General features: G+C 31.1%; 1 protein-coding gene across 1 annotated transcript; it reads left to right on the top strand.

Annotated features, from left to right (window-relative positions):
• Nucleotides 1–3,176: 3,176 nt before the first annotated feature.
• Nucleotides 3,177–11,888, top strand: LOC132756893 (trissin receptor-like). Its single transcript, XM_060748035.1, has 3 exons — nucleotides 3,177–3,347; nucleotides 9,130–9,290; nucleotides 9,964–11,888. The coding sequence occupies exons 1-3, from the start codon at nucleotides 3,185–3,187 to the stop codon at nucleotides 11,095–11,097; spliced, it is 1,458 nt and encodes a 485-aa protein (XP_060604018.1). The 5' UTR covers nucleotides 3,177–3,184; the 3' UTR covers nucleotides 11,098–11,888.
• Nucleotides 11,889–12,441: the final 553 nt, after the last annotated feature.

Raw genomic sequence — 12,441 nt, forward strand, 5'->3', positions numbered from 1 at the left:
CTTTAATATACCCAGAGAACACGATTAATGAATTCCCCGTACTTATATAAAATAGTTTCATTTATTAAGACCGCTTTGGATAAAATTTAGCAAAATGCCATTCAGAATTATCTGCCCTTTAGAAAGCGCTTTAGGTGTCAGTACTTCTTCAAAATAAGTAAAACTTGAAGAAAGACAACAACATCCCAAACAATTGCCCCCTCGTACGTTTGCCCACCCCACCCCCCCTTGCAGTGGCGGACATTTTCCCCATCGAATGTTTTGAAAGGGCCGTCATTTGCCCACCCTAAAATTTTTGAAGGGCCGATAATTGCTGCCCTCTTGTAATAAAAATTTGTTCGGTGACCTTTAACACGCGCCGGTCTTATTTCATGCATTAGATCATAAATTGTATATCTTTCGGTTCACCGACCCGCCGACAAATAAATATGTAAAAACAAAAAACAATTTATTCCTATACACGTATTTGCGGTGAAAAACTCAACAAATGTAATTGAAATCTTAAAGGGACTCAACTGAGGTTTTTTGACATGACGGGAATGAAAATATTTTTACCAGATAAATGTACCATTTGATGTAGGTATAGACCACTAATCTTTGTGCAAAATTTCAAATCATTCGCGCAATTCGTTTTTCCAGAATAATTATTCAAATTGTAAAAAAATGACCCAAACTGAAAAGCGTTTAAACGCTTTTCACTCAAATCGGTCTAAGAAAAGCATAAAAATACGATTTTCAACTTATTTCAAAATATATTTCTTAACAACTATTTTTGCATATATTTCTGTTTAAAGTGCCACAGCTCATTTATGTAAAATATTAAATGTTATGTTTTTAGGCTTTTAAACCTCAGTGGAGTCCCTGTCGTATCAGGGGTCTATATCACTTTTGATAAATATTTCATACAGCCGTAATTTCATCTGTGTTTATGTATAACAATCGGTAGTTTTTGAAATTCAATTTGCGTACAAATGCCATAGAAAACAACATACACAAGTAATCACACTCAAGCGCTAGTGAAAGCTTATGCAGGAAAATTTAATTTTAATCAAATAGTAGTTTTGAAAAAACTCATTTTTTTTCAGATTTGATAAACACAAAGCAAACTAAAAATAGGTTTTCTCACAATCAAAATGCACTTGCTATTAATATGTCATTAATTGACACGATAATTTTTCCCGTTGAGCATTAATCATAATAAGTGTAATCGTTTCTTGACAAAAATTGATGACAGTTTTTGATCTATAAAATGGGTGGAAGTCAAATGAGTGTCGGCACTTCTTTGATGATTAGGATTAAACAGCCGGCACTGCATGTGTGTAAACATCAAAGACTCACAGTTTCTTTTGAAGAGCCGATTAGTCACCTGTCAGAGGTAATCTTGTACGTTAACTTTAAGTATGTTATTTAACAAAGGAAACATAATATTTTACTCATTAATGTCATGTGTTAAAGTTAGGATCAGAATATCCGTCTTGGGGTACCTGCCCAGTGGACGGTTGCAGAACTTGCCGAGTAACAGTCCACTGGGTGAACAAAATTCCAATTTGAACTGCAAATATATTTGAGACATTTTTCATGCTTAATTAACCATGATAAATAAAAACCAAATAAATACATGTGTTCATGGAAATTAATGTCTTTTAACCTGTTTCAATTTTCTTGGCATAATAAGGCTTTCTGAATAACGGCAAAATGAGGTCATCTTCGGCAAGCAGTACATTCATTAAATGACGTCATGTTGGATCGTGCGACTAATCTGGCACCCCATGTCTGATGAAATTTCCACCATTCGTACTGACATGCAAGACAAAGATATCGTGGTGGTTTTGATAGGCGCGTTAAACTTCTGAAATTTGTTGAATTTGAATAAAGTTAATTATCACATAATGTTTGACTGGGTTTCCTGATGAAAAAGATGTACTTAACATAACATTGAGTACTTTTGTAAAGTATAAGATGTGTTTTGATACATTCTGACAGTTTTGCAGAATTATATAAATGGGAATAAACATTATAAAATTTTCGTTCTAGTTGAACTTCAAAATGCGAAATGTCGATTTACGCTTTCGTATTTTAGACTCAGTTATAGACTCTAAATAAATCGAATAATTTTTGATAAACATTGACATATTTTGTACACAAAAGAAAATATTGATAATTGCAACACAGTCTCTTTGTTAATAATGGAAAAACAAGTTGAGTTCATACAAATAAAATATGTTATGTTTAAACTCTACACACACTATGTACGTACACTGTCGTTAAAAACTGGCAGTATTTTAAGAAAGTACCACTTTTACATATCCTGTTATATGCATATTTTTTCATTGTTTTTTTTTCAAATTATGAAAGAATTTTCATAGATTTTAATAAATTTCCAATAAACATATATATCTTTTAAGATCCTCTAAATTATTGCTGAAAAGAGACGAAAAGTTATAACAAAAAAATACAAACCTACCGTGTATGTTTGGCTCACTGCTCACATTTCATTTTTAATATTATCGGTTATTTATCGTTTATTTATCTTATTTATTTATACTTATAGAGATTTTAACAGACTATATAGCCCTATATAAATGTTTGTATCTCGAGGGTTGACCGCAAAACTGCAGTAACTTAAATGTTACAACACTTTTGCGGTGAACCGCGAATTATATGTATAACCTAGCCGCTAGACGATGGTAACTAGTATATTACAAACAATCATTTAATAAAAACGATCATTTAACAGGTCAAGAATCATTACAATGACTTTGTATAATGCTGCAAACCTGACTTATTAGAGGAAAATATCAATTTATAAATTACCACCAGTCGTGTATCAGGGCACTATAAATGTTACACTTATCCAATAAAAACGATGTTACAACTGTGCAGCATTATTATAAACCAATGTTTTATGCCCAGCTCTCATTTAAAAAAAACAACTTAGTAATACATATGTTTTAGCTATATAACTATATATCATAAATATATCACAAGATGATATGCTATGTCACAGTCAACTTAAACGATATCTATTGGAGTCATATTTTTGGGCTATTCAAGCGGCGTATTTCATATCGGATATCTCGAAGTGCATTCATCCGATCATGCTGCGGAATAAAGCAGGGGCTTAGACATTGCTGTTTAAGATGTGAACATTTATTAATATAAATGATTGGAAAGTGTCTAAATTATGAATAAGGATTATAATCATACTAATACTACATGGCTAAATGATACATTGTCATTTGAAAACGGACGAAGTAAATATGGTTTTGATAATCCGTTTGACAAAATATACGTTCGAGTTTCGTTCATCATTTTGTACACTTTTGTGTTCATTCTTTGCCTTACTGGTAAGTGTCTGTCACTTTTGTTCTGTATTCTAGGACATGCGTTCCACTACAATTCTTGCGAAAATGCTAATTCGTCTTAAATAAGGCGAAATTAATGGTAAAAAATTAAAAATAATAATGATTTAGAAAATTAAGAAAATATAAAAAAAATCGTGTTTGTTCATGCAAAATGGTTTAAATAATTATGATTTAAAAACTGTTGCTGATATTTTAGTCATAGCTGCAAATAATGAGATATCAATATTAAATTAAAATATTCAATTAAAATAATCAACATAGTAACTGAAAATTTTTATAGAATAAGATTCATTGTTACGAAAATATCGATGAAACCGGAACATTTTTTTAAAGTAAAGAGATAAGGTTTTTTCCTTAATTAACTTTTACATTTTTCGAATATTTCATGTCGGAATTTTCAAAAGTTGATAGTGTAAATTGTGTATGTCGTTTAAACATCGATCATAAAAGAAAACAAAAACAAAATTCGCTTACTGAGGTCTTTGTTCATCTGAGCCGCGTCATGACAAAATCAACATAGTACGTTTGCGACCAGCATGGATCCAGCTGCGCATCCGCGCAGTCTGATCAGGATCCATGCTGTTCGCTATCAGTTTCTCTACTTGAAATAGGGTTTGTAAGCGAACAGCATGGATCCTGATCAGACTGCACGGATGCGCAGGCTGGTCTGGATCCATGCTGGTCGCAAACCTATTCTGTTGGTTTTGTCGTGACGCAGCTCATTTATCTTTCAAAACAAGCCTATAGATATTACTATTGTTCAATTATTTTTGTTTTGTGTTTTGTTTACGCTTGTACATCAAATTCATATGTCAAACATAATTTATTTTGTTATTTACATTATAGTAATTTACATTTTACATGATCTTACATTAACATATTACATTATATTTTACTTACATCTAATATAGACTTAGGCTAACATTTTACATGATAGACATGTTACACTAACATTTCACAAATTTCACTAAGATATCAGTAACATTTAATTTGATATTAAACTAATACTAGTATTTTACATGAAATAACGGTAGCATTTTACATGAAATTACACTGTTATTTTACATGATGCTACACTAACATTTTACATTATACAACATTAACATTTTACATGAAATTACACTAATATATTGCATTACATTATAATAACCTTTTACATGACATTACACTAAAATTTACATGAAATTACACTTACATTAAAAATGAAATAACACTAACATTTTCACATATGAAACTCCGTAAGTGTTTGATATTTCAAACATAGGCTTCATTTACGTTTCTATAAAATGTGACGAAGTGCTTTAAGGAATAATTCATTATCAATTTATCGGTTCTGTTTCATTGTTGTATTTATAGACCGTTTTTCTTTCATTTAATTTGCCGTAGCTTGTATAATAAAAGTCAATAGTTTTTCATTTATAATAACTATTATCAATGTTTTAGTGCCTCTTTGGCAATATGTTTAATAACTTGGCTTCTCGTAATAAACTGAAGGCCCTTCAATTAATTACTTGTTATGTTAGATAATTTACAACTCTGCTTCGGGACGTTTTAGACTTATTTGGGAACAATCAAAACAAACATGAATTCGTTTAAAAGGTTTATAGGAATGGTGTGGTTAATCAAAGACCTCTTATTCCAGAATTTATAACTTTATATAGCAATGCATTAGTTATTCTTTTTATTTATAAATAAGATTGTTGTAGCTTCAAACATATTAAATCAACTTACATCTTCTTCATTGAAACATCAAATGCTTTTATTCTATGTTAATAGGAGTATCACATGTATTTAATATGTATGTATTACTTCCTTTTATCCAATTTTCTCTTTTGTATAATATTTACATTCCCGGTAATATTATAGAAGGTCTTACTCAATAGACGAATGGATATAGATCATGTCAAATATATAGTCACAACTTGACACTAATGAATTCATAAATAACTATAAACACATTATCAAGATAATTATTTACAAACTAGGGGACTTCGGTAAGACATCATTGCTTTGAGATATACTACAATCTATGCTCATTCTTGAGTTGTATTGTTTGTTTTTCTGTTGGCAGGAATTTATTGAAATGCATGCAGTTTTTAATGAATACGAGTATGTAGGATTTGAACAAAGAAAAAATGAATAAACTATGTATTGGAAGCTGCACTCCCTATTACAGGTCAAGTAAAGTTTTTTCTTTATAAAAAAACTGCCAATTTTTCTAATGACACTGTATATTCATATTGTGACCACCTATAAAGCGTGAAGAGTTTAAAAGACAACAATTCTACGTTGTATGAAGTCAAAACATGTTTATTTCAAATTTACAAAGAGACTGTGTAGCAATTATTAATATTTTTTAATATCAAGCTTAAATATAGTATATCTTTAACCATGTAATGCAATGTAATATACAGGATTGTTTTAATAACAGATATTTACACATTGTTAAAGAAGTCTTTCCAAATCATATAACAGCAAACAAAACATGTTGTCCGTTGAAACAGTTTTGCAAAATGTATATTAGTGATATAATGCCGAAAAGACCAAAAAGGAAAGTTAAACATCTTTTCCTCGATAGGAAATGACAGAGTATATAGTAACTACTAAATATATTCATGAAAAGAAAAAAAAAGAAAAAACAAACCTTATTTTATTAAAAAAAGTCATGTTAATGAATGAATGAATGAATGAACGAACGAACGAACGAACGAACGAACGAATGAATGAGTGAACGAATAACGCGCACGTTTATATTACATACAATTTTCAAAAAAATATAACATAAAACAATAATTACAGTAGGAAAATATTATCACCTCTAAATCAATGTTGAAATAAATTAAACATGATTATTCCTGTCTTAAATTAACGAAATTAACGAATTTTGAAGCGTGTAACAGTGGAACCTTTTAGTGTTCTTTTATTTATAACAGAGTAAAGACATATCTGGTTCGTAAATTTACTTCATGAGGCATTTAATTATTAATTTCCATTAAAAGTTCTAATCTGGTATTTTTTGTTTGCCCAATATAATTTTAAATTAAACACATTTTAATATCTAATACAAAAATAAGGTAAATAATAGAAAGAACACCAGACACGAGACTGTCTGATTTGTACGATCAGATTGTCAAACGTTTTGATATTCTTTCTCGTTTGCATCATAGACAAAAAAAAATTATAACACGTTGTCTGTCGTCACAATATGAAACCCCAGAAAAAAGGAACCAATGTAAAAGCATCTGAATATGGTTTTTTTATCATGACCCTTTCCTTCTCATAATAATAAGTTAATCTCAGAAAAATGTAGCCAATCAACGAGCATGCTCAATTTTTATCCCCGACAGACAGAGCAGTAATTGGTGTGCAGGTAATTAATACATGCACTCCAATTAACGCACCATGCATCAATTGTTAAACCATTTATCTCTGACAAGTTTTGAATATAAATGTCTCCAAACTATGATACAAGTTGGGATCAAGTATACATACTGTTTCCTGAAGAATCAGGTCACGTTTGAGATGTTCCTAGATTGAGATTCTAACGATACTAGCTATCTACCTAGTGGTACATTCTGCATCGATATTATAATTGCTTACACTTTAATAACCATTTCACAGACGTTGCTGTAAGGCAGACAGGCAAGGGGTATTTATTAGTCGTAATTAATCCACATTTATTTTTTTATCTAACGAATAATTGATGAAAAAGACTTTTCATTTTGTCCATATACAAGAAAGATTGTATCAAAAATGTCTTTACACCCTTTACCAATTTGACATCTCTTTTTAAGACCGTTTTTCAAACGCATACTCTCATCTTCTATCAAACATGTTTGTTTAATGTTTAACAAGCTATAAACATATTTTAATGACTGTGGTATCAACATAAGATAAACATGTATATATCCCCGATAACCATCATTTTCTCGGTGTTTTGTTTGCATTCATATTTGAACACTCCTCTCGTATCGGTAATGTTATTTCACAGAGCCTGTATAAAAATTATGAAGGGCGTTCCATGGCTAATTCTTTCATCATAGAAAATATTTGTCTTATCAGATAAAGGTGTACATGGTAACAATATAATTGATTATATCAGCTGTAAATATTCCCGAGATCGTCATTTAGATGAGTAACTTCACTAATAGTCTTTAATAAATACAAATACTTCTCAGATCTTTGAATGATTTGATAACGTTTAAAGCCGATGTTATTGCCTGGTTACTACCTTACCTTAAAGTCTACTTATGAGATCTGTGAAGCTTCCGAGTTTTACGCTGACCTATTTATTAATATTGATAATGTTTACTAGGAATAAATATTTTCCGTTCTCTAATCATTCTTATCAATATTATACAGTGTAATTTTTTATCGATGGTAGTTACAAGGCGTAGATATCACATCGTTTGTTTGATTTGGAGTAACTTGATAGATAAAAGTGACTGAATGGAAGAAAGAAATGAAAAAGATAGGTTAATAACATACTTATTCTAATTTTTCAGTAAATGAATTAATAAGTCGGATAAATGTGTGTCTGGTTGCTTAATTGATTAATTCGATAATTTATTGATAGCATAATTGATTAATTGAGTGATTACTCGGTTGACCAAACCCACCAGACCGACCTACTGACCGACGTACTGACCGACGTATAATTACAGATCAATAAAAATAGTAAATTATTCTTGTTTTTCTCCTCATATATTTGCTTTTCTTTGTGGATATTGTACACCAAGAAACATTTAATTTTATAAACTAATATATCAGAGATCCACACGATAATCGTATGTTTCATCTTCATTTTTGTGATTTTTTCACATCACACAGTTTAAATTAAGATTTGCAAATACTGGCGTTTGCACTGTCCCGATGACCGGATGTTATCGCGAGAAACATGTTAATTTGCTAAGGTATATACATGTAACTCATTTACTAATTTCTATTTCGCCTATTAGATCGAGACATTATTTGCAAGGCAAAATACCTCATATTCAAATGTAAAATAATAACTTTTAATTAAATGTTACTATCTATCCCCATGTCATTCATTTTGGCTTGTATTATTGTAATACAATACATTCTTGCACAATGATCTCTCTTCTCGGAAATGAAATTGTCATTTGATAATAAGAATTTATCGCCTTGTCTGCCAAATCAATTTATAGAAGACGGATAACAAAGACATTGCATTATGCGTTTCACCATTTTTATGGCTTTCTATTAGTTGTATCACACCGACCGTTTTATCTGACCTTTATAAACATTACAAGAATTTACTTTATATGTTATCGGATGGACATTTATCATGAAACGAGTTAATACTAAAATATTTGCTTTGGTAACATAATAAATTATTGCCCTGGATTACCAACTGTGGATTCCAGTGGATCTTAGAATTTACATTTCGATAAGAAAGAAAATTGTTGTTTTCAAAAGAAATATGCACACGCATTCACCCACACATGTTCTTACTCTTACACGCACACACAAGACATACTAGTACACACACACGTTCAAATGTTTAATTTAACCTAGCTCTTAATAAATTGATTAAGCTTTTTCATTGGCATATATTATTCTGTTTACCTCCATTCACTTGCTGATAAATCGAATGTACGTATTTGGTTTAATTTAATAATTGTGTGTGTAAATCAAGTAGCCTATTTATCTGATATTATAGCAAAGTGGTTACTTCTTAGAAATAGAAGAATTATCATAACATTGATAATTCATATTTCGTCTCATTTTACGTATATTTCAGGTAATGCCATGGTGTTATTTGCCATTGCAAGGAGTCCTCGCCTCCGCACTATGACAAATTTTCTGTTGGCAAATCTTGCCATTGCTGACTTTTGCGTCGGGGCCTTTTGTGTTCTTCCTAACTTGTCCACATTCCTGCAGCCGAACTGGATTCTTGGAAAGGTAATAATAATCACAGTAAAGTCACAATGTAATACAACGTTTTTGAAACATTTGTATTTAATTTTATAAGCAGGTTATTTATTTGAAAGAAGATATAGTGTTATTTTTTACAACTCTAAAAAAAATTATTTATTATATGCCTGAGTTTTTGAAAGTGCAAAAATCGACATAAAGCACTGTTAGTCATTAAAAAGATATGACGCTGTTTCAATTTAACAATTAAAAGAACGCTGCAATAATTTCAGGAAATATACTTACATAACATATGATGAACAGATTATTCATGTCCATTAAAACCAAAGTTGTTGCGATATTCTTAAAATTCTCTTTTTTCCATAATTGCAAGATTATTACTTTGAAATGTTAAAGAACTTTCAAGAATAGTAATCTACAAATAATACAACGGAGTTGTTATTATAACATCATTTCAAAATATACAGAGCGTGAACATTACTTTTATTACCTTATTTATGTAATATTTAATCTATATACCACATTAAAGAGATCTCCAACATCTTTTCCTGATATTCACCTTAATATACATGTCTAAAGAAAACCGTTATTTTAAATTGTTCTCGACATCTATTGATTTATTTTATTAGCATTTAATGTAAACTAATGGTAAATATAACGTATGGTTTCGGTAAATAACAATTGTGTTTCTCTTTTTTAGGCAATGTGCAAAATATATTACTACATTTGGAATGTCAGCTACATTGCAAGTATAATAATACTGACAGTTATAGCAATCGAGAGATACATCGCCATAATCCATCCTTTGAAGGCAAGGCATTTCATGACAAACAAGAGACTCGTTCTTGTTCAGATATTTACATGGTTGATTTCTTTGATATATAATATTCCGTTTCTCATTTTTTATGACACGATCTCGTTTTCGGAAAATGGAAAAGAATACTGTTACTTTTCATTTCAATACACCGAAAGCTTAAAATGGCTAAGTTTACTTAATCTAATAATCTGGTATGTTTTCCCTTTGTTATTGATTGGATTTATGTACTACAAAGTAGCTCGAGCATTGTGGAAAACTGCAGTCGTTTCCGCACTCCGTCTGCAGCCATATTCCGACGCCGACGACTCCTCTGATCACAGAGCATCTACACGAACGACCAACTTCAATAATGATTCTTTTCGAAATTCATGTGAGAAAAACATGACAAATAGTCCAAAGATAAGTGGTGAAAAAGTTGAAAAACCACATGGTCATTCTTCATCAAGCGAAGAAAGTCAATATTCTGATAAAGCAATTTTTACATTTAAAGGCAAACATGCATTTACTCTTGTCTGTGGCGTTAGACAAGGAGACAAATCATCTCCAAATGAAATTAAGTGCTTCTTTCCAAAATCGCCTACAACAGAGTTTTCGGAATCGGACATAGCTGTTCATTTCAGTGGCTCGCCAGAACAAGAATCTGTCTCGTTTACTGGAGGTAGAAGTTTTAGGCAAAGCAGTTTCCGACAGAGTCGCTACAGACAAGCATGTATGTCTAGTTCGAGACGTGTAGGAAAAGCTAGAAAGAAGGTCATTCGACTTCTCATTTCAGTAGTTGTTACATTTGGCTTTTGTGTTTTGCCTCATATGATGAAAGTGATTAATCATTACTGGATGATATTTCACTTCCCTCACTCTGTTGATACGATTTTGTCGCCTATATCATTTATTGTTTTATATTTAAATTCTGTGCTCAATCCATTTTTGTATGCTATTTTTTCAACAAATTTTAGAAGGAGTTTTAAGGAAACACTGCCTTGTTTCCGAACACGAAGGAAGGCTAACAGTAAAAGTTAAATACTGAAATTGCAACCGGCAAATGATATTTCTTAATATTTCATAGTTGGCTTATTGTCTCTATACTTATGCACATGCCATGTATACTGTATTCTGTTCACCACTATTTGGACCAAATATCACATTTATATGACCACTTTCAATGAAGAGGGGTTTATGGTTTGCTAATGTCGGTCCGTCGGGCTGTCCGTCGGTAGACCTAATAGTTTCCGCTAATTATCTTAAAACTTATTTATCATAGATTCTTCATATTTCACATATTGCTTGGTCATAACCAGTAGAAGACCCCTATTGATATTGGGGTCATTAGGTCAAAGGTGTAGGTCAAAGGGGCCTAAAATTTCAGAATTGTTTCCGCTCATTATCTTAAAAACTATTTATCACAAAGTTTTCATATTTCAAATATTGATTGGACATTACAATGAGATTAACCCTTTTGATTTTAGGGTCACTAGTTCAAAGGTCAAAGTCACAGGGGCCTCACATATCAGAATGTTCTCCGCTCATTACCCGAAAAACTATTAACAATAAAGTCTCTATATTTCCATACTGATTGTTTAACAGTTGTAGATAACTCCTATTGAATTTTTGGTCACTAGGTTAAAGGTCAAGGTCATAGGAGCCTTAAATGTCAGAATGGGTTTCGCTCATTATCTTGAAAACAATTTATCACCAAGTCTTCATATTTCATATTGATTGGTCATAATCAGGAGATGACCCTATTGATTTTAGGGTCAAACTTGAAAGGTTAAGACCAGAGGCCTTAAATGTTAGAATGGTTTCCACTCATTATCTTGAAAACTATTTATCACAAAGTCTTTATATTTCAAAATTGATTGGTCATATTTAGTAAATGATGGTCATAACTAATAGATGACCCCTATTGATTTTGGAGTCACTATATTAAAGGTCAAGGTCACAGGAACCTTAAATGTCAGAATGGTTTCCGCTCATTGTCTTGAAAACCATGTATCACAAAATCTTCATATTTCACATATTGATTACTGATTAGTCATTTGTATTAGGTGATGTCAATAAATTTATGGGTCTCTAGTCCAAAGGTCAAGATCATAGTGGCCTTAAATGTAAGAACGTTGCCTGCTTATTATCTTGCAAACTAAATATCACAAAGTCTTCATATTTCACATATTGATTGTTCATAACTAGTAGCTGACCCCTATTGATTTTAGGGTAACTAGGTCAAAGATCAAGGTCATTGGTGCCTTAAATGTCAGAATGATTTCCGCTTATTATCTTGTAAAATATTTATGACAAAGTCTTCATATTTCACAGATTGATTAGGCATAACTATTAGATGTCCCTTATTGATATTGGTATCACTAT

Source organism: Ruditapes philippinarum, unplaced genomic scaffold (assembly GCF_026571515.1).
Source record: "Ruditapes philippinarum isolate M1 unplaced genomic scaffold, ASM2657151v2 ctg1611_1_1_1_1, whole genome shotgun sequence".
Lineage (NCBI taxonomy): Eukaryota > Metazoa > Mollusca > Bivalvia > Venerida > Veneridae > Ruditapes > Ruditapes philippinarum.